We start from the raw sequence: 18123 nt of genomic DNA, 5'->3' as shown, positions 1-18123 counted from the left end.
AGCCTTCTAAGAAACACAGCCTTTGCTGTGAAAAACACAACACTTTGCCTTTCACGGAGTCACATTTGTCTCAGTAGTTTTTGCTAACTGTATTTCTGGTGAACTTTAGAAATCTCAGCCAGTGCTTTCTCCTAGCCAGAGAATTCAGTCCTACGCTCAGTGACGCTACAGCAATGAGACGTGTCTGTCAGTGAGGGGGGGATTAGATCAGGCCCGAGGGCCGTAACCATTCTGTCTGATCCTTGTCTACCAGGATAAGATGTACGAACAGAGACCGACACCTCAACTAATGGCACTTTGGTCACATACAAAGCTGTGGCTACTGCTATTCTCTATATGTAGCCACAGCAAGCCTTCTAGGAAGCTGCAGCTTGTTACACAAGTCAGCACTTTTTATTCTGAGAAGTGTATCGGAGAGACAAGATGTGGCGCATGAGGCCTGCCACATCAAGATGAGATCAGATTGTGACACTCAAATAGCACAAACTACTAGCTATCAAGATGAGATAGTGACTGAGACTGTTATTCAAGAGTCTGTCACTATCTGATCTCATCTTGATGATGGCTACTAGTTTCTGTTATGCCGGCTTTCCATCTGATATACACTTATCCCGTTTATTCTCACACCCCTGAGCCATGGGAAGAGCAGTATTATCTGCTACTTTTTCTCCAACTTGTTTATACTATCAGCACTGTCTGCTGACCCACACTGTACACACAAGCCTTGCTCTCTGACTAGCCGGCACTCACCCCAAGCAGCCAAGCAAACCTTGCAAATGAGTTTGACCCCCTTTCCCTGCTTCCCATACAATGTCTCTCTGTCCCAGAGTAGATTTCTGGCTAAGAGTGACTGTTTAATGTCACCAATAGTCTCTGGGATGGAGGGGATCCGAAGTGTGCGATGGAGTTAAGTGTGAGACCAGCCATTGTATATCTGAACCATCAAAGGGTCTGTATAGCCCTCGGCCTCTCAGAACATGCAAAACTGAGACTGACCTGATTTCCTACCATAAACACAACATATTCACACATGGCTGAGAGCTGAGCTGATGTTGTCAATGTGTGACTGTTATATCCTGTTGACATGTTTTCTCCCAGTAGACTAACAGCAGCCCGTCCACTGCTGTGGTTCATCATGGGGAACTGGCTAACATATTAATGCCCAATTATTATCACTAGTTCTATTGACACTGTCTGTTTAGATGAAGGGGGACATTCTTACTGGCTCCCAGATAGGACTCTCGGGACTGGATCTCAAAAACAAGCAAAGGGAGGGACTGAGAAGGGGGAGGGGGAATTGATGAGAGACCAGGATGGAGAAGGTGAGGAATGGAGATGCAGGGAGTCAGACAGAAGTTTGGGGGTTTGAGAAACATGTTAAACTCTCTGACCTCAATGACCTTAGACACCCAGTAGAATGATCACTGACCGGCTGATGGCTGGGCTGGGGACTGATGCTAGTCATGCTGTGTTGGTATCTCTAAACTGGACAGGTGACAGTGAATAACTCTAGACTGGACAGTGAATGATATCTATAGACTGGACAGGGGACAATGAAGGATGTTCTCTATAGACTGGACAGGGGGCAGTGAATGATGTTCGCGCTAGACTGGACAGGGGGCAATGAATGATGTTAGGGCTAGACTGGACAGGGGGCAGTGAATGATGTTCGCTCTAGACTGGACAGGGGGCAGTGAATGATGTTCGCTCTAGACTGGACAGGGGGCAGTGAATGATGTTCGCTCTAGACTGGACAGGAGGCAGTGAATGATGGTCGCTCTAGACTGGACAGGGGGCAGTGAATGATGGTCGCTCTAGACTGGACAGGGGGCAGTGAATGATGTTAGCGCTAGACTGGACAGGGGGCAGTGAATGATGTTAGCGCTAGACTGGACAGGGGGCAATGAATGATGTCAGCGCTAGACTGGACAGGGGGCAGTGAATGATGTTAGCGCTAGACTGGACAGGGGGCAGTGAATGATGTTAGCGCTAGACTGGACAGGGGGCAGTGAATGATGGTCGCTCTAGACTGGACAGGGGGCAGTGAATGATGTTAGCGCTAGACTGGACAGGGGGCAGTGAATGATGTTAGCGCTAGACTGGACAGGGGGCAGTGAATGATGTTAGCGCTAGACTGGACAGGAGGCAGTGAAGGATGTTCGCGCTAGACTGGACAGGGGGCAGTGAATGATGTTCGCGCTAGACTGGACAGGGGGCAGTGAATGATGTTCGCGCTAGACTGGACAGGGGGCAGTGAATGATGTTCGCGCTAGACTGGACAGGGGGCAGTGAATGATGTCAGCGCTAGACTGGACAGGGGGCAATGAATGATGTTAGCGCTAGACTGGACAGGGGGCAGTGAATGATGTTAGCGCTAGACTGGACAGGGGGCAATGAATGATGTCAGCGCTAGACTGGACAGGGGGCAGTGAATGATGTTAGCGCTAGACTGGACAGGGGGCAGTGAATGATGTTAGCGCTAGACTGGACAGGGGGCAATGAATGATGTTAGCGTTAGACTGGATAGGGAACAGTGAATGATGTTCCCTCTAGACTGGACAGGGGGCAGTGAAGGATGTTGGCGCTAGACTGGACAGGGGGCAGTGAAGGATGTTCGCGCTAGACTGGACAGGGGGCAGTGAATGATGTTCTCTATAGACTGGACAGGGGGCAGTGAAGGATGTTAGCGCTAGACTGGACAGGGGGCAATGAATGATGTTCTCTATAGACTGTGACTGTGGACGGGGAGTAGACTGTGGACGGGGAGTAATGAATGTCACTAGACTGTGGACGGGGAGTAGTGAATGTCACTAGACTGTGGACGGGGAGTAGTGAATGTCACTAGACTGTGGACGGGGAGTAGTGAATGTCACTAGACTGTGGACGGGGAGTAGTGAATGTCACTAGACTGTGGACGGGGAGTAGTGCATGTCACTAGACTGTGGACGGGGAGTAGTGAATGTCACTAGACTGTGGACGGGGAGTAGTGAATGTCACTAGACTGTGGACGGGGAGTAGTGAATGTCACTAGACTGTGGACGGGGAGTGGTGAATGTCACTAGACTGTGGACGGGGAGTAGTGAATGTCACTAACATTTAACATTTAACATTTAAGTCATTTAGCAGACGCTCTTATCCAGAGCGACTTACAAATTGGTGCATTCACCTTATGACATCCAGTGGACTGTGGACGGGGAGTAGTGCATGTCACTAGACTGTGGACGGGGAGTAGTGCATGTCACTAGACTGTGGACGGGGAGTAGTGAATGTCACTAGACTGTGGACGGGGAGTAGTGCATGTCACTAGACTGTGGACGGGGAGTAGTGAATGTCACTAGACTGTGGACGGGGAGTAATGAATGTCACTAGACTGTGGACGGGGAGTAGTGAATGTCACTAGACTGTGGACGGGGAGTAGTGCATGTCACTAGACTGTGGACGGGGAATAGTGAATGTCACTAGACTGTGGACGGGGAGTGACTGTGGACGGGGAGTAGTGCATGTCACTAGACTGTGGACGGGGAGTAGTGCATGTCACTAGACTGTGGACGGGGAGTAGTGAATGTCACTAGACTGTGGACGGGGAGTAGTGCATGTCACTAGACTGTGGACGGGGAGTAGTGCATGTCACTAGACTGTGGACGGGGAGTAGTGAATGTCACTAGACTGTGGACGGGGAGTAATGAATGTCACTAGACTGTGGACGGGGAGTAGTGAATGTCACTAGACTGTGGACGGGGAGTAGTGCATGTCACTAGACTGTGGACGGGGAATAGTGAATGTCACTAGACTGTGGACGGGGAGTAGTGAATGTCACTAGACTGTGGACGGGGAGTAGTGAATGTCACTAGACTGTGGACGGGGAGTAGTGAATGTCACTAGACTGTGGACGGGGAGTAGTGCATGTCACTAGACTGTGGACGGGGAGTAGTGCATGTCACTAGACTGTGGACGGGGAGTAGTGCATGTCACTAGACTGTGGACGGGGAGTAGTGAATGTCACTAGACTGTGGACGGGGAGTAGTGAATGTCACTAGACTGTGGACGGGGAGTAGTGAATGTCACTAGACTGTGGACGGGGAGTAGTGCATGTCACTAGACTGTGGACGGGGAGTAGTGCATGTCACTAGACTGTGGACGGGGAGTAGTGAATGTCACTAGACTGTGGACGGGGAGTAGTGAATGTCACTAGACTGTGGACGGGGAGTAGTGAATGTCACTAGACTGTGGACGGGGAGTAGTGAATGTCACTAGACTGTGGACGGGGAGTAGGGAATGTCACTAGACTGTGGACGGGGAGTAGGGAATGTGACTAGACTGTGGACGGGGAGTAGTGAATGTGACTAGACTGTGGACGGGGAGTAGTGCATGTCACTAGACTGTGGACGGGGAGTAGTGCATGTCACTAGACTGTGGACGGGGAGTAGTGCATGTCACTAGACTGTGGACGGGGAGTAGTGAATGTCACTAGACTGTGGACGGGGAGTAGTGAATGTCACTAGACTGTGGACGGGGAGTAGTGAATGTCACTAGACTGTGGACGGGGAGTAGTGAATGTCACTAGACTGTGGACGGGGAGTAGTGAATGTCACTAGACTGTGGACGGGGAGTAGTGAATGTCACTAGACTGTGGACGGGGAGTAGTGAATGTCACTAGACTGTGGACGGGGAGTAGTGAATGTCACTAGACTGTGGACGGGGAGTAGTGAATGTCACTAGACTGTGGACGGGGAGTAGTGAATGTCACTAGACTGTGGACGGGGAGTAGTGAATGTCACTAGACTGTGGACGGGGAGTAGTGAATGTCACTAGACTGTGGACGGGGAGTAGTGAATGTCACTAGACTGTGGACGGGGAGTAGTGAATGTCACTAGACTGTGGACGGGGAGTAGTGAATGTCACTAGACTGTGGACGGGGAGTAGTGAATGTCACTAGACTGTGGACGGGGAGTAGTGAATGTCACTAGACTGTGGACGGGGAGTAGTGAATGATGTTTACTTCATTCTGGGTTTCTTGTGCTGTGAGTTTGACATCTGCTCTTACAGTAGCTGTGTTACATGTGGCAGATGGGTGTGTATGGGTGTTTGTAATGTTGTTTTTGGTTTTAAATATACTTAACTACCCTCTCCATTTCTATTGTCCAGTGTAAAGTTCTAACATGCAGTGTGTGTAACGGTGTGTTTGTGTTGTGGTCAGCAGTAGTAGATGAGGGTACGAGTCTATCAGGACCTAGCATCTGCCATCAAGCGGAACATTCCTGATGTGACGGGAACCACGGGGCGGCGCTGTAAGTTACACACACAGCTTGTATTACCCTGTCAGATAGTGACGTCACAGCTGTGCTTTACTCCGTGCAGACTAGAGTTAGTTAAATAAAACAAGGCACGTCAGTTAAGAACCAATTCTTATTGACAGTGACGGCCTACCCCGGCCAAACCTGGACGATGCTGGACCAATTGTGCGCCGCCCTATGGGACTCCCAATCACGGCCGGTTGTGATACAACCTGGAATCTAACCAGGGTCTGTAGTGACGCCTCTAGGACTGAGATGCAGTGCCTTAGACCGCTGCGCCACCCGGGAGCCCCTAGAGTCATTTCAACGGTCTGTGATTTAAGGAAAATACTCTCATCCTGTCTGGTTTATACTGTTATGTTGTTATTCCTGTTTTTCTTTCAGGATACAGACAGGGATAATATATTAGACTAGCATTTAGATTTATATTCTAGAAGTTATATTCTACTCAATATAGATCTCTGCAGTTGTACATGTGTTTTTAAGTGATCAAATAAATGAAATCAATCAGTTGGTATAGAGTGTGTGTTGGGAAGGTTATAGGGGAGCAGGGCACACACACTGCACTTTACAGCAGCATCAGGGACAGATAAAATCTCATACCGCCTGAGATCAGAGCACCAATCTACCACAGGCTTCCCGTCCAGATCCTCATCTACCAATCTTTCACTCCTTTATCTCTCTATCCCACCAGGTTCTGAATTATCAGAGAAGGAAATATCTGCTCTATACACAAATCAACATCCTACTGCTATTACACAGTGACACACTGGTAGTGCAAGCAGTGGTGTAAAGTACTTAAGTAGTAGTTTAAATTATTTTTACTTCAATTGTTTATTTGGGGTATCTGTACTTCACTTTGACTACTTTTACCCCAGACATTTTCCCTTACAAAAAGTACTAATTACAGTTTTAATGCTTAGCAGGACAGGAAACTGGTCCAATTCACGTAAGAGAAAAAACATCCCTGTTCATCCCTACTTCATCTGATCTGGCGGACTCACTAAACACAAATGCTTCGTTTGTAAATTATGTCCGAGTGTTGAGTGTGCTGTTAGCTTAATATAAGGAATTTGAAATTATTGATACTTGAGTATATTTTAGCAATTCCATTTACTTTGATACTTAAAACGTTGGTAAATGTTAGACTGATGTAAATAATGAGTTTCTCTAATTGGAAAATTGTCAATGTTTTGCAAACTCTAAATCAATAACCTGAGGCAATATGAACTCTATTGGTTCCACATCAACACATTCAGACAGTTTGTACACTCTCACTGTTGTTTTCTTTGGTATAACAACAGATCTCCTAATAACATTTTAGAGTAGACATTAACAGATGTAGTAAAACAATAACTTACCAATATTCTATGTGGACTTCCACAGACATGATTCTTCTCTAGTGTGAGTGTGAAATGCGAAAGAGACGTGAGAGCAGGTGGGCACTGTTACAGATAAGCTGAGTGACTCCCCCTCTATCCACCTGTTACCTGAAAGGGCATGGTTAGATGGGGGCCAGAGAGATAGAGGGGTAGAAAGAGTCAGATTCTAGAATATTCCCCAATATGCTGGAGGATATCACAGATCAGATGTATTACAGTGCATTTGACAGAGGCTAATAGAGTGGATAATAAACAGCTCTAAGTTCCATGGAATACAGTGGTGGTAAAATGTAGTAAAACTCCAAATGGCAGAGTGGTAATTCCCTCTCCCTCATCACAACTGGATTAAATTCCCCTCTTGGCTGAAGTGTGATCTCTATCACAAGTTTGATAATAAACTGTCATCTTTATACAGCCATATAAAAACTAAAACTAAAGACTTTGTACCTCTACAATAAAATAACACACAGAGGAATAACATTTTTGGGGATAGAATCCAGTCTCGGCCTACACACAAAATCAGATCAAATCAAATCCTTTGACCGCTATAAAGGCCAAGGCAGTATATCTATTGCATCATCACACCCGGTAAGAAAGAAAGTGAAAGAGGCAAAGTGAAGATGGGAAAGATTGCCTGGCACAAGATCCAATAATAACACAACACCAGTAAATGTCCAACAGCACCCCCCCCCAACACACAAAGTCAATACTAATTGATTCATAGAATTTATGTGATCATTTAAAAATACACGTACAGCCTCTACAACTGCAGAGGTCTACATTGAGTACAATATAATTTCTAGAATGTAAAACTAAATGCTAGTCAGTCTATAATATCTTTGTCTGTATAACGAAAGAAAAACAGACAAGGAATAACATAAGACATGACAGTATAAAACAGAGACACAGGATGAGAGTATTTCCCTCAGATCACAGAGTTGAAATGACTGTAGACTTCATCATGTTGCACATCCTTAGTTTCATTGTGAACAATCATTAATAGAATCAGATCAGGACCCAGGATCTTAAAAAACACTCTCCTTCTCTCCCTCTCTTAATATCCACTCATCTATTGGAGAACACACGTATTATCCTTCTTCTTCACTCTCTCAACCTTTCCTCCGCGGCTCACCTCCTTCACCATCGCCACCATCTGGTCAGACAGTAGAGCACATGTTACAGAAAGCATGTAGGAGATACATCAAATGAAGGTATATTTGTCATATTATATGCACAGGATACACGTGGAGTATACTATACAGTACAATGAAATGCTTAAAGAAATAGTATGACTTGGCTGGGATTGGATCCCATGCCTTATCCATGCTCCCTGATTTAACACTTCTGAACTACTGTTCAGGTTCACATACTGTAGCTTTACCTCAGACAATACATGAAGATACATTGTATGATGCCACCTATTGTTTAGAACAGGAATAACACCCACCTCCTTGGTGTCTGGGAATCCTCCTGCCTCCAGTTTAGAGTAGGCCAGTTTACCATTCACTGTTACCTCGAAACTGGCTGTAGGACAAACCATGAGCAGTTAGAATATAACTTAATAATCTACTGAGGTATTGATCAAATCTAATGGATGGACCATCAGAGTGTAGTCAGTTGAAGTCCGATGGGATCTGTAATGCCGTTCTGTGTGTAAAGCACAGCTGTGACGTCACTATCTGACAGGGTAATTTCAAGCTGTGTGTGTAACTTACAGCGCCGCCCCGTGGTTCCCGTCACCGTCGCATCAGGAACGTTCTGCTTGATGGCAGATGCTAGGTCCTGATAGCGAGAGTCGTACCCTCATCCACTACTGCAGACCACAACACACACACACCACACACACCACACACACACACACACACACACACACACACACACACACAGTTTTTAACATACCATGTTTTGAAGTGACATATTCGACACACTGACATCACATTGACGTCTTACATCAGCAGTTACTTACACACTCGGCATGTCACACAGCATGTCATATCTATAACTTTACACTGGACAATAGAAATGGAGAGGGTAGTTGAAATGTTGGTAAAAGTTAGACTGATGATGTAAATAATGAGTTTCTCTAATTGGAAAATCATGTCAATGTTTTGTTTTTGTGTGCAAACTCTTTAAATCAATAACCTGAGGCAATATGAACTCTATTGGTTCCACACCAACACATTCAGACAGTTTGTACACTGTCTCACTGTTGTTTTCTTTGGTATAACAACAGATCTCCTAATAACATTTTAGAGTAGACATTAACAGATGTAGTAAAACAATAACTTACCAATATTCTATGTGGACTTCCACAGACATGATTCTTCTCTCTTGGTAGTTTCTCCTCTGGGATGTGTTTGTGTGTGAGAGCAATGGGAAAGAGACTTAAGTGCGAGCAGGTGAGCACTGTTACGAACAAGGTGAGTAAACTGCAGATTCACTGGCCCCCATATAACCACGCCCTTCCAGGTAACAAGTAGACTGGTTTATCAAGCCTAGACAGGAAGTGGTTTAAAAAAATCTTCTGCTATTCGACACAGACTTTCAATATACTGTACTCTACTCTCTCTATTGGCCAAAGATCAAAAAGCATTTTGTATATTTTCACAGAAATTTGCAAACTACAAATTCATAAGAAATAAAAACAACAAACATATGGAAGCCTACTATCACTAATAACTACTACCGCTAACTTATTACTACTACTAAGGCCTAGATTCAATCAGAGCATTAACCAGCGATAGCAGACACCTGCATAGTGGATGACTTGGTGGTGGAACTGTGTTGGAGCTGTCAAATCAGTGAGCAGCTGCTCTGGCATCTTCATGAAGCCACACCTGCCCCCATTCGCTTTAGAAGTTCAGAACGAGAAAGTGTAGCCTATATAGAAATAACTACATTCAAATGTAAAAATCATTCAACAAAATAAGGGTTTTATCATCCTAATCGAGATGTAGATTACATCTCACATTCCAGTGTTGGAACTTAACTCCGTGCAGCCAAGGCAATGTCCAGTTCAGGTATAATGCCAGGAGCCACTGGTGGATTTGACAGCTCTGACGCAGCTCCACCAAACAGCAATGTGGATGTAAAATGGACTTATTACTGTACATACTATTATTTTACACAATGTTGCTTTCCACTGGACTTTGTGACAACACCAAGAAGAGTTTCATCACTGTTGATCGATGTTCCTAAACTTCTAAAGATGTAGGTGGAGATGAGGTTTGTGAAAAGGATGACAGAGTTCCCATCCAGACCTAACTGTAGGGTAAAGGTGTCGGGTTACAGACGAGTAACTGATGAATAGCTGTTGGCTACTGGGTTCTTTATCAGCTGGCGAGAGTGTTTCTCTCTGTGGGCGTCTGTCTGCCAGCAGCTGCAGTCTTTCTGAAGAATGTGGGGGCCTCATCCCCATCAGACAGTATCAGCATCATACTGTACAAGGAATGGAACATAACTGTCATTTTATTCGTTTAAAATGTTATACAGTAGAACATGTATAGAGTAATAGACCCTTACACTCCCCTGAAAAAAACAGCATCTGCTTCTGCTCAGTTGCAGATATAAGTATCTATAAGATACACTAGATTGGTATTTGCTCATTCAATACGTGATGACAAAGAAATAACAATAATAGTACCAGCATTGTAACATTTAAAAACTATCAGCAATATTCAGTGGACACATTTCAGAAGAGTTCAACACAATACAATTATTACATATGTACTGTAAAAGTTGCATTGCAATCTGCCCATATTTTACAAGATTTTCAAATTCATGTGTCTTCTCATTAAATATGAACCACTAATGCCATAATAATACATGTATTTTACATTTATAAAAAAGTATCTGGTGACATTCTGTATAAAGTGTTGCAAATTGTATCTCAGCAGGTTGACCCTTACAGTCTTGCATTACAGACAGACAATGCACTTTAGTTTATACAAGGCAACTTTTCATAGTTCAGAATAAGTACTATACTGTCTCTTTATGCAATGATATTGTACCTGTTGATAGCCATTTATATATAGATATATACACACTCATAACATATAAACTTGTAGTAAAAAACATCTTTAAAAAGTTTTGTTCCCCATTTACATTTTTTTAATTTTTTAAAATCATCTTGGTTGCTGATTGGCCTTGGTTGGGCAGATACAAAAGTAACAGTTCTGCATGCATGCGTCTCCATGGAAACACAGGTGTGGCTCTTCCAGTTGATTGGATGAGGTGTGTCATGGCTAGACCCACCTTATCCAGCTTTTGTCAAATGAATGAAAAAAGTATATATATATTTTTTGCTAACCCTAAATATTTTCCTAACATTAACATAATTCTCCTAACCTGCTGCGTTAAGTCCTTCCAATCTGCAACGAAAACTCAAATCTGATGCTAATTTGACAAAAGCTGGATCCCTTCTAGCCATGAGCTGTGCGCACTACTTCTTCCTCCCTCCTCTCTGGCATTGGCCAATAGAATAACAGCACCGGCCTCTTCTCTCTGGTTGTGTCCTATAGGATCAGAGCATGAGCCTCATTGAGTGGCGGGTCCCGCTTCCGGGGTCGTGTGATTCGTCCTGAGGCAGCATCAGTTTGTCCGGTGTGTACTCGTTCCGCTTCAGATCTGAAGCGACACAGGAAGAGGAGAGAGATGAGGCAGACAGCCAGGCATCCATCTACTACATAAAGCTGAAATAACAAATGTCACAAATGTCCTAGAGCCTTATATTTGAATATGCATTGTCCCCTCTCGCCCACAGTCCTCTGTCCTTATAGCAAAAGATAAGCTCACCTCGTCTCCATAGTAATGGACACACTCGGATGTAAATGGTAAACAAACAAGAGAGAGAATTCCCTACCAGGAAGTTTGAGTTTCCTGCAGCAAGAGTTGCAGTGGTGTTTGGCCCGGAAGTTTCTGATGGCGTCGTCTCCCAGGTTGGCAGGACCAAATATCATGTCATATGACCTACAGATTAGTCAAGAGAACATTATTAATTATGTGAGCATTCTAAAGGTACAAATATTGTGTTGTATGATCTATGGATTAAAATAGAATGGGAGTGTTATAAAATATTTGGAACAAAGTGAAACATGAGTTTTGAATGTGAGAACAAACAGGTTTACACACCCCTTCTCTCCACTCTTTATGACAGATGGATCAGTCAGAATCTCCCCCACTCCTAAAAACACAAAGATAGCAGTTACTAATGGGAGGGACTTGTATTTACAGGATTTTGACCAGCCCAGCACAACTCTCCCCTGGTGTTCTCATATATTCAGTCACTGAAGGGTCAGGGGTTAAAAGTTAGGGGTTGGAGGTCAGTATTACCGTCCAGCACTAACAGCTCTGCCTGAGTATACTCATACAGTGGGGAGAACAAGTATTTGATACACTGCCGATTTTGCAGGTTTTCCTACTTACAAAGCATGTAGAGGTCTGTACTTTTTATCATAGGTACACTTCAACTGTGAGAGACAGAATCTAAAACAAAAATCCAGAAAATCACATTGTATGATTTTTAAGTAATTAATTTGCATTTTATTGCATGACATAAGTATTTGATCACCTACCAACCAGTAAGAATTCCGGCTCTCACAGACCTGTTAGTTTTTCTTTAAGAAGCCCTCCTGTTCTCCACTCATTACCTGTATTAACTGCACCTGTTTGAACTCGTTGCCTGTATAAAAGACACCTGTCCACACACTCAATCAAACAGACTCCAACCTCTCCACAATGGCCAAGACCAGAGAGCTGTGTAAGGACATCAGGGATAAAATTGTAGACCTGAACAAGGCTGGGATGGGCTACAGGACAATAGGCAAGCAGCTTGGTGAGAAGGCAACAACTGTTGGCGCAATTATTAGAAAATGGAAGAAGTTGAAGATGACGGTCAATCACCCTCGGTCTGGGGCTCCATGCAAGATCTCACCTCGTGGGGCATCAATGATCATGGGGAAGGTGAGGGATCAGCCCAGAACTACACGGCAGGACCTGGTCAATGACCTGAAGAGAGCTGGGACCACAGTCTCAAAGAAAACCATTAGTACCACACTACGCCGTCATGGATTAAAATCCTGCAGCACACGCAAGGTCCCCCTGCTCAAGCCAGCGCATGTCCAGGCCCGTCTGAAGTTTGCCAATGACCATTTGGATGATCCAGAGGAGGAATGGGAGAAGGTCATGTGGTCTGATGAGACAAAAATAGAGCTTTTTGGTCTAAACTCCACTCGCCGTGTTTGGAGGAAGAAGAAGGATGAGTACAACCCCAAGAACACCATCCCAACCGTGAAGCATGGAGGTGGAAACATCATTCTTTGGGGATGCTTTTCTGCAAAGGGGACAGGACGACTGCACCGTATTGAGGGGAGGATGGATGGGGCCATGGATCGCGAGATCTTGGCCAACAACCTCCTTCCCTCAGTAAGAGCATTGAAGATGGGTCGTGGCTGGGTCTTCCAGCATGACAACGACCCGAAACACACAGCCAGGGCAACTAAGGAGTGGCTCCGTAAGAAGCATCTCAAGGTCCTGGAGTGGCCTAGCCAGTCTCCAGACCTGAACCCAATAGAAAATCTTTGGAGGGAGCTGAAAGTCCGTATTGCCCAGCGACAGCCCCGAAACCTGAAGGATCTGGAGAAGGTCTGTATGGAGGAGTGGGCCAAAATTCCTGCTGCAGTGTGTGCAAACCTGGTCAAGAACTACAGGAAACGTATGATCTCTGTAATTGCAAACAAAGGTTTCTGTACCAAATATTAAGTTCTGCTTTTCTGATGTATCAAATACTTATGTCATGCAATAAAATGCAAATTAATTACTTAAAAATCATACAATGTGATTTTCTGTATTTTTGTTTTAGATTCCGTCTCTCACAGTTGAAGTGTACCTATGATAAAAATTACAGACCTCTACATGCTTTGTAAGTAGGAAAACCTGCAAAATCGGCAGTGTATCAAATACTTGTTCTCCCCACTGTATGTCAAGTCACTGAAGCATAGGGTTGCACATTTTGGGGAATATTCAGAGGTGGAAACTTTCCGTGGGAATTAACGGGAATATATGGGAATTAACGGGAATATATGCAAATTAATATTAATACCATTTAAATGTAGATGTTTTTGCATTGGATACATTTACCATATCATATGGAGACAGAAACATTTTACATTATAAGTACAGTCGTGGCCAAAAGTTTTGAGAATGACACAAATATACATTTTCAAAGTTTGCTGCTTCAGTGTCTTTAGATATTTTTGTCAGATGTTACTATGGAATAATGAAGTATAATTACAAGCATTTCATAGGTGTCAAAGGCTTTTATTGACAATTACATTAAGTTGATGCAAAGAGTCAATATTTGCAGTGTAGACCCTTCTTTTTCAAGACCTCTGCAATCTGCCCTGGCATGCTGTCAATTAACTTCTGGGCCACATCCTGACTGATGGCAGCTCATTCTTGCATAATCAATGCTTGGAGTTTGTCAGAATTTGTGGGTTTTTGTTTGTCCACCCGCCTCTTGAGGATTGACCACAAGTCAATCTGGGGAGTTTCCTGGCCATGGACCCAAAATATCGATGTTTTGTTCCCCGAGCCACTTAGTTATCACTTTTGCCTTATGGCAAGGTGCTCCATCAGGCTGGAAAAGGCATTGTTCGTCACCAAACTTTTCCTGGATGGTTGGGAGAAGTTGCTCTCGGAGGATGTGTTGGCACCATTCTTTATTCATGGCTGTGTTCTTAGGCAAAATTGTGAGTGAGCCCACTCCCTTGGCTGAGAAGCAATCCCACACATGAATGGTCTCAGGATGCTTTACTGTTGGCATGACACAGGACTGATGGTAGCGCTCACCTTGTCTTCTCCGGACAAGCTTTTTTCCGGATGCCCCAAACAATCGGAAAGGGGATTCATCAGAGAAAATGACTTTACCCCAGTCCTCAGCAGTCCAATCCCTGTACCTTTTGCAGAATATCAGTCTGTCGCTGATGTTTTTCCTGGAGAGAAGTGGCTTCTTTGCTGCCATTCTTGACACCAGTCTTTGTCTCACTGTGCGTGCAGATGCACTCACACCTGCCTGCTGCCATTCCTCAGCAAGCTCTGTACTGGTGGTTCCCAGATCCCGCAGCTGAATCAACTTTAGGAGACTGTCCTGGCACTTGCTGGAGTTTCTTGGGCGCCCTGAAGCCTTCTTCACAACAACTGAACAGCTCTCCTTGAAGTTCTTGATGATCCGGTAAATGGTTGATTTAGGTGCAATCTTACTGGCAGCAATATCCTTGCCTGTGAAGCCCTTTTTGTGTAAAGCAATGATGACGGCACGTGTTTCCTTGCAGGTAACCATGATTGACAGAGGAAGAACAATGATTCCAAGCACCACCCTCCTTTTGAAGCTTCCAGTCTGTTATTTGAACTCAATCGGCATGACAGAGTGATCTACGGCCATGTCCTCGTCAACACTCACACCTGTGTTAGCGAGAGAATCACTGACATGATGTCAGCTGGTCCTTTTGTGGCAGGGCTGAAATGCAGTGGAAATGTTTTTTGGGGATTCAGTTAATTTGCATGGACAAGAGGGACTTTGCAATTCATCTGATCACTCTTCATAACATTCTGGAGTATATGCAAACTGCCATCATACAAACTGAGGCAACAGATTTTGTGAAAATTAATATTTGTGTCATTCTCAAAACTTTTGGCCACAACTGTAGACATAATTGCAAATGATTAAATCCTTCCAATAGAAATAAAAAAAACGATTTAGTTACGAATTTAACTTTAATTAAATGAGTTGACTCTTCAAATGGGATGATTTCACTGAACAACAAAATAAATGGAATATTGAATGATCCCCAATGATCTATCGCATCTCCCAAAAATGTTTTCAACATGCGTCTGTCTGTATAATGATAGTCTAGAAACTAAGGCTTTGGTGGTCTTCCTCTCAGGTGCCATGTCTTCTCCCTGGACCTCCGCAATGTCCACCTCTTGAACATCAGACTCTAAGGCCTCATATTTACTGTCACTTTCAAACCTCGTTGAGGATGGCTCGTTGTCAGTCTCAAAAAGGCAAAAATCTGCCCGGACGGCCACAAATTGTTCAACCCTTGCAGTGGTCAGCCTGTTGCGTGCTTTGGTGTGTGTGTTCCCAAACAAGGACCAGTTGCACTCTGAGGTGGCTGATGTTGTTGGGATTTGGAGGATGATGGGGAAGAGGCTCAGATCTACAAAGTCCCTTCCACCAGGTGGCTGATGAGATATGTTGGCACGACTGCCATATTGCATCTCCATCCCAAAGCCCTTGCTTGGAAGTGTACTTCGCCAGACTGCCAAGAACCTTGCCCTCATCCAGGCCAAGGTGGCGAGACACGGTAGTGATGACACTATAGGCCTTGTTGAACTCTGCACCAGACAGGATGCTCTTGCCAGCATACTTGGGGTCCAACATTGTACGCTGCGGCATGAATGGGCTTGAGGCAGAAGTCTTCACGCTTTTTGATGTATTTCAGAACTGCAGTTTCCTCTGATTGGAGCAACAGTGAAGTGGGCAGTGCAGTATGGATTTCTTCTCTTACATCTGCAAGCAGAGTCTGAACAGCAGACAGGATGGCATTGTCTCCCTCAATCCATGCAATGGCTACTGCTATAGGTTTCAGGAGTTTCAGGCCGCTTACTACACTCTTCCAAAATACATCATCCAGGAGGATTCTCTTGATGGGGCTGTCCATATCGGCAGACTGTGATATGGCCATTTCTTGGAGAGACTCCTTCCCCTCCAGGAAACTGTCAAACATGATGACAATACTACCCCAATGGGTGTTGCTGGGCAGCTTCAATGTGGTGCTCTTATTTTCTCACGTTGCTTGGTGAGGTAGATTGCTGCTATAACTGGATGACCCTTCACATACCTAACCATTTCCTTGGCTTTCTTGTAGAGTGTATCCATTGTTTTCAGTGCCATGATGTCCTTGAAGAGCAGATTCAATGCATGAGGAGCACAGCCAATGGATGTGATGTGAGGGTAGGACTCCTCCACTTTAGACCAAGCAGCCCTCATGTTCCGCAGCATTGTCTGTCACCAGTGCAAATATCTTCTGTGGTCCAAGGTCATTGATGACTGCCTTCAGCTCATCTGCAATGTAGAGACCGGTGTGTCTGTTGACCCTTGTGTCTGTGCTCTTGTAGAATACTAGTTGAGGGGAGGAGATGATGTAGTTAATTATTCCTTGCCCACGAACATTCAACCACCCATCAGAGATGATTGCAATACAGTCTGCTTTCTCTATGATTTGCTTGACCTTCACTTGAACTCTGTTGAACTCTACATCCAGCAAATGAGTAGATAAAGCATGTCTGGTTGAGGGGTGTATGCTGGGCGAAGAACATTCAGAAATCTCTTCCAATACACATTGCCTGTGAGCATCAGAGGTGAACCAGTTGCATACACAGCTCGAGCATGACATTCATCAGCATTTCTCTGACTGCGTTCCTCAAAACAAAAATCTGATTCCAGGAGGACCATGAGCTGTTGCTATCGATAAGGTGTCTGATTCATCGTTTTCAACTTGAATAGAAGTAGAGAGACTTTTGTCAGAGGTTGCTTGTTGTGAGCGCTGAGGGAACTCTGTGCACTTGGCCAGATGATTCTGCGTCTTTGTTGCATTCTTCACATACGATTTGGCACAGTATCTGCAAATGTACACAGCTTTTCCTTCTACATTAGCTGCAGTGTAATGTCTCCACACATCAGATACTGCCTGTGGCATTTTCCTGTAAAGATTAGAAAAAAATGAGTAAAAAATAAATAAATACAATTCCATGTACAGATAAATAGTTAAGCAGTTAGATTAAACAACTCCTTTGTAAGATAAATGTTTTAAAATGAAACATGTATGGAAACAGGTGAATTAACACTCCTCAGTCAGCAGGCACAAGCAAGCTAAAACCCACATGGTAGCAAAACTAACTAGCAGAAATTGTTAACAAGGTAGAAATTATTTAAACATTTTGCTGTAGGCTACTATTTACTAGTTAACAAAAAAATCAAGTATGTCATAAAATATATTCACCCCACCCAGTATTGTAATCAAAACGTACCAGAAAGAATGTAGTCCTTGGCTCAGACAGTGTAGTAGTGTGGGCTCAATAGCATCTCATTAGTGTGCAAGATCTTGAGAATCAGCTGTACATGTGATGGAAGAGTGCACTGCACATGTGAGGGAAGAATGCACTGTGCATGCAGAGGTTTGCAATTCCATTGAATTGGGGATAGTTTAAACAAAATATGCCACAAGACCTATAATTACCTTATGTGTATCGCACAAAAAAAGGTTAATTATTATAAGCTAACTTTTTTTAATGAATTTAAGCAAAATTCCCAGGCTTAACTTCACATGGAAAATTTCCCAACAAATTCTGGAAATTTACCGTATATTTCCAGACCATTTGCAACC

General features: G+C 44.1%; 1 protein-coding gene and 1 long non-coding RNA gene across 5 annotated transcripts in view; one reads left to right on the top strand and one right to left on the bottom strand.

Annotated features, from left to right (window-relative positions):
- Positions 1-4888: 4888 nt before the first annotated feature.
- LOC139575777 (uncharacterized) lies at positions 4889-5804 on the top strand. The gene is made up of 2 exons (XR_011675009.1): positions 4889-5288; positions 5417-5804. It is a non-coding gene; the product is annotated as an uncharacterized lncRNA (long non-coding RNA).
- Positions 5805-7389: 1585 nt separating this feature from the next.
- The window catches only part of trpm7 (transient receptor potential cation channel, subfamily M, member 7), a 94901-nt gene continuing 84167 nt past the window's right edge, over positions 7390-18123 (bottom strand). For 2 of the 4 annotated variants that reach the window (XM_071401052.1, XM_071401053.1), the window contains exons 39-44: positions 11807-11858; positions 11538-11644; positions 8967-11302; positions 8392-8489; positions 8124-8200; positions 7390-7829 (exon numbers count right to left, since the gene is read on the bottom strand). In XM_071401052.1, coding sequence (XP_071257153.1) covers positions 11199-11302; positions 11538-11644; positions 11807-11858 — 263 coding nt within the window. In that variant the 3' untranslated portion in view covers positions 7390-7829; positions 8124-8200; positions 8392-8489; positions 8967-11198. Of the gene's footprint in view, positions 7830-8123; positions 8201-8391; positions 8490-8966; positions 11303-11537; positions 11645-11806; positions 11859-14176; positions 17853-18123 lie in introns of those variants that run through there. The other 2 variants (XM_071401055.1, XM_071401054.1) reach the window with 2 other exon arrangements.

Source organism: Salvelinus alpinus, chromosome 5, assembly GCF_045679555.1.
Source record: "Salvelinus alpinus chromosome 5, SLU_Salpinus.1, whole genome shotgun sequence".
Lineage (NCBI taxonomy): Eukaryota > Metazoa > Chordata > Actinopteri > Salmoniformes > Salmonidae > Salvelinus > Salvelinus alpinus.
Note: the sequence above shows the minus strand (reverse complement) of the source record. Positions and strands in the feature narration are given on the sequence as shown.